Source organism: Bison bison, unplaced genomic scaffold (genome assembly GCF_000754665.1).
Source record: "Bison bison bison isolate TAMUID 2011002044 unplaced genomic scaffold, Bison_UMD1.0 scf7180017864134, whole genome shotgun sequence".
NCBI lineage: Eukaryota > Metazoa > Chordata > Mammalia > Artiodactyla > Bovidae > Bison > Bison bison.
Genome location: NW_011494706.1, coordinates 50,948 through 53,622, shown reverse-complemented (window position 1 = coordinate 53,622; position 2,675 = coordinate 50,948). Strand labels below are relative to the sequence as shown.

At 38.6% G+C, this 2,675-nt stretch overlaps 1 protein-coding gene across 1 annotated transcript in view; it reads left to right on the top strand.

Annotated features, from left to right (window-relative positions):
• Nucleotides 1–1,652, top strand: part of NXPH1 (neurexophilin 1) — a 363,280-nt gene extending 361,628 nt beyond the window's left edge. The window contains exon 4 of the mRNA XM_010839714.1: nucleotides 1–1,652. This exon is cut by the window's left edge and continues 4 nt beyond it. Coding sequence (XP_010838016.1) covers nucleotides 1–627 — 627 coding nt within the window. The 3' untranslated portion in view covers nucleotides 628–1,652.
• Nucleotides 1,653–2,675: the final 1,023 nt, after the last annotated feature.

The window sequence follows — 2,675 nt, the reverse complement described above, 5'->3', positions numbered from 1 at the left end:
CGTGGCAAAGAAAATGATACAGATTTAGACCTGCGATATGACACCCCAGAACCTTATTCTGAGCAAGACCTCTGGGACTGGTTGAGGAACTCCACAGACCTTCAAGAGCCCCGGCCCAGGGCCAAGCGAAGGCCCATTGTTAAGACGGGCAAGTTTAAGAAAATGTTTGGATGGGGTGATTTTCATTCCAACATCAAAACAGTGAAACTAAACCTGCTGATAACTGGGAAAATTGTCGATCACGGCAATGGGACGTTTAGCGTTTATTTCAGGCACAATTCCACTGGTCAAGGGAATGTATCTGTCAGCCTGGTACCCCCTACGAAAATAGTGGAATTCGACTTGGCACAACAAACCGTGATTGATGCCAAAGATTCCAAGTCCTTTAACTGCCGCATTGAGTACGAAAAGGTTGACAAGGCTACCAAGAACACACTCTGCAACTATGACCCTTCAAAAACCTGTTACCAGGAGCAGACGCAAAGTCACGTGTCCTGGCTCTGCTCCAAGCCCTTTAAGGTGATCTGTATTTACATTTCCTTTTATAGTACAGATTATAAACTAGTACAGAAAGTGTGCCCCGACTACAACTACCACAGCGACACACCTTACTTCCCCTCTGGATGAGGACGGACGCGGGGGTGAGACTGAGGCCTGAGGAATTCCAGGTCACATGACAGGGCTGTCACCTCAAGAAGAAGGTCCCATCTGTTGCCTGGAACGTGTCTACACTGCTGCTCTCGTCACCTGACTGCAAATACGCTCGTGGAAAACAACCTGATGTAATTTCTGCCCAGTCAGCTTCATCTCTTGGTATAGTCGCAAAATCACCACAGATTCTAAAGCCACACCTGAAGACACGCTCTCACACATAGACGTACACCAACACACGCACATACACATTTCAGCCGGCGTCTGTCATGATTCCTGTTGAGAGGGCTTTCATTGTCTGACTCATAATGGTTCAGGATAAAGGATCATCAAGCAAAAGGATTAACTAGACAGTGAATGGTTTTTAGCACTTGCTGTTATGGAAATCTCTCTTTAATGTCTTGAGTACATGCTAATCAATAGTCCCCACTCATGCATTTCTACTGCTTGGAGTAGCTGTACTGGTAAATACTACTGTAGGAGTATAATGCTTGTTAAAATGGAAAAAAAAATGTGTTTTTAGAGCTCAGTATTCTTTATTTTATGAACACAACAAGTGTAGTAATTTTTTCCAGCATTCAGTAGGCACATTCAAGGTGATCCAAGATAGCTCTTTTTTCTATGGAGGGAGCCTGTTCTCAGTAAAGATGAGCAAACATTTGGAATTTACATGTGGGCAGACACTGGACTACAGCTTTCATCACCAGTCATTGGACTTTTGCAAAGTCGAGACCAGCTAAGGCTGCTTAAAACAAGTTCTGATCATTATATAAGAAGGGAAATGCCTGACAGACACCATGTAAGTTATAAGTGTCTGTCTTATCTTTACTAAACATATTGTAACAAATTCAATATCCTAGTCTTCATTTGTATGAATGGTTTGTATTGTACATAGTTTAACCAAGTGTAATTTGAGCTGCTTATTAATATTAACTTGTACTTGTCTCTCTGCTTGTTATTGGTTTAAAAAGAATAAAAAAAAAAGGATATGAGGAATCCATTCTATCGATGTAGCTGTGAACTCCATTAAAAAGACAAACTTAATGTACAAAGCATTTATTCAGCTCAAGTATTGTTGAAACCTATACATATACAACATTACAGTCTGTCTGTATTTAGACATTTTATTTCTGGACAAAATGAAATGTACATAAAAATAAAATGCTTAAAGTTGAGTTTCAATATGTACTTGTGTAAGATGGTGATTTAAATGGTTCTGACAAGAAGAATGTGCTGGAAGACACTCATGGTTTTGCATCTCATGTCTCTAAATTTGTATAGACCTATCTAAATTGTTATTAGTTACCTAGTCAAAACAACTTAGGAGTCTCAGTCTCAAGCCTGGGAAACAGTTGTGGCATTCAGTATTACACACATTTTCGGTTTGTTGTCATGTTAGTTGTTCAAGAACACCAAAAAAATCAATGAACATAAAGAGATAATTGAGGTCTCCTGAATTATTATAGCTAGTTGTTTTTTACTTTTCCTGTACAACATCTTTATTTAGTAGGATGTTTAGAAGGTATTTTTTTTTCTTAAAAGAAAGCCAAGATGCCTGAAGATTGTGGCTGATTTCCCCCGATTCTACCATATGGACTCAACTGAGGAAATGACAGTAGTAGTGGAGGGCTTCGATGCTCAACTTACATACAGCAAAAGGGGTCAATGTATGTATAAAGCATTATTTTTGGACATTAAACTTTATTTTTAAAAAGTAATTATGGTATACAATCCCAGCATAATAAACAGAAGAATAAATACATTAAGGTAATATCCCATATTTAAGGTCACAAACTGGGGATTGGGATATGAAAAGTCTCAAAGGTTAACCAAAGAAGTCAAATTAAGAACATTCACTCATTCTCATCTTCCCTTCATGCTACATAGGAATAAGTATGTTTCGTATAGAAAATGATAGAAGTACTACAGGGAACCCCATACTATAGAGTTCTAAAGCAAGAACTCAGTAACTGGTTTGACTAAACAGAGCCTTCAATTGCCAATTAAAGGCAAATCATTCTGTT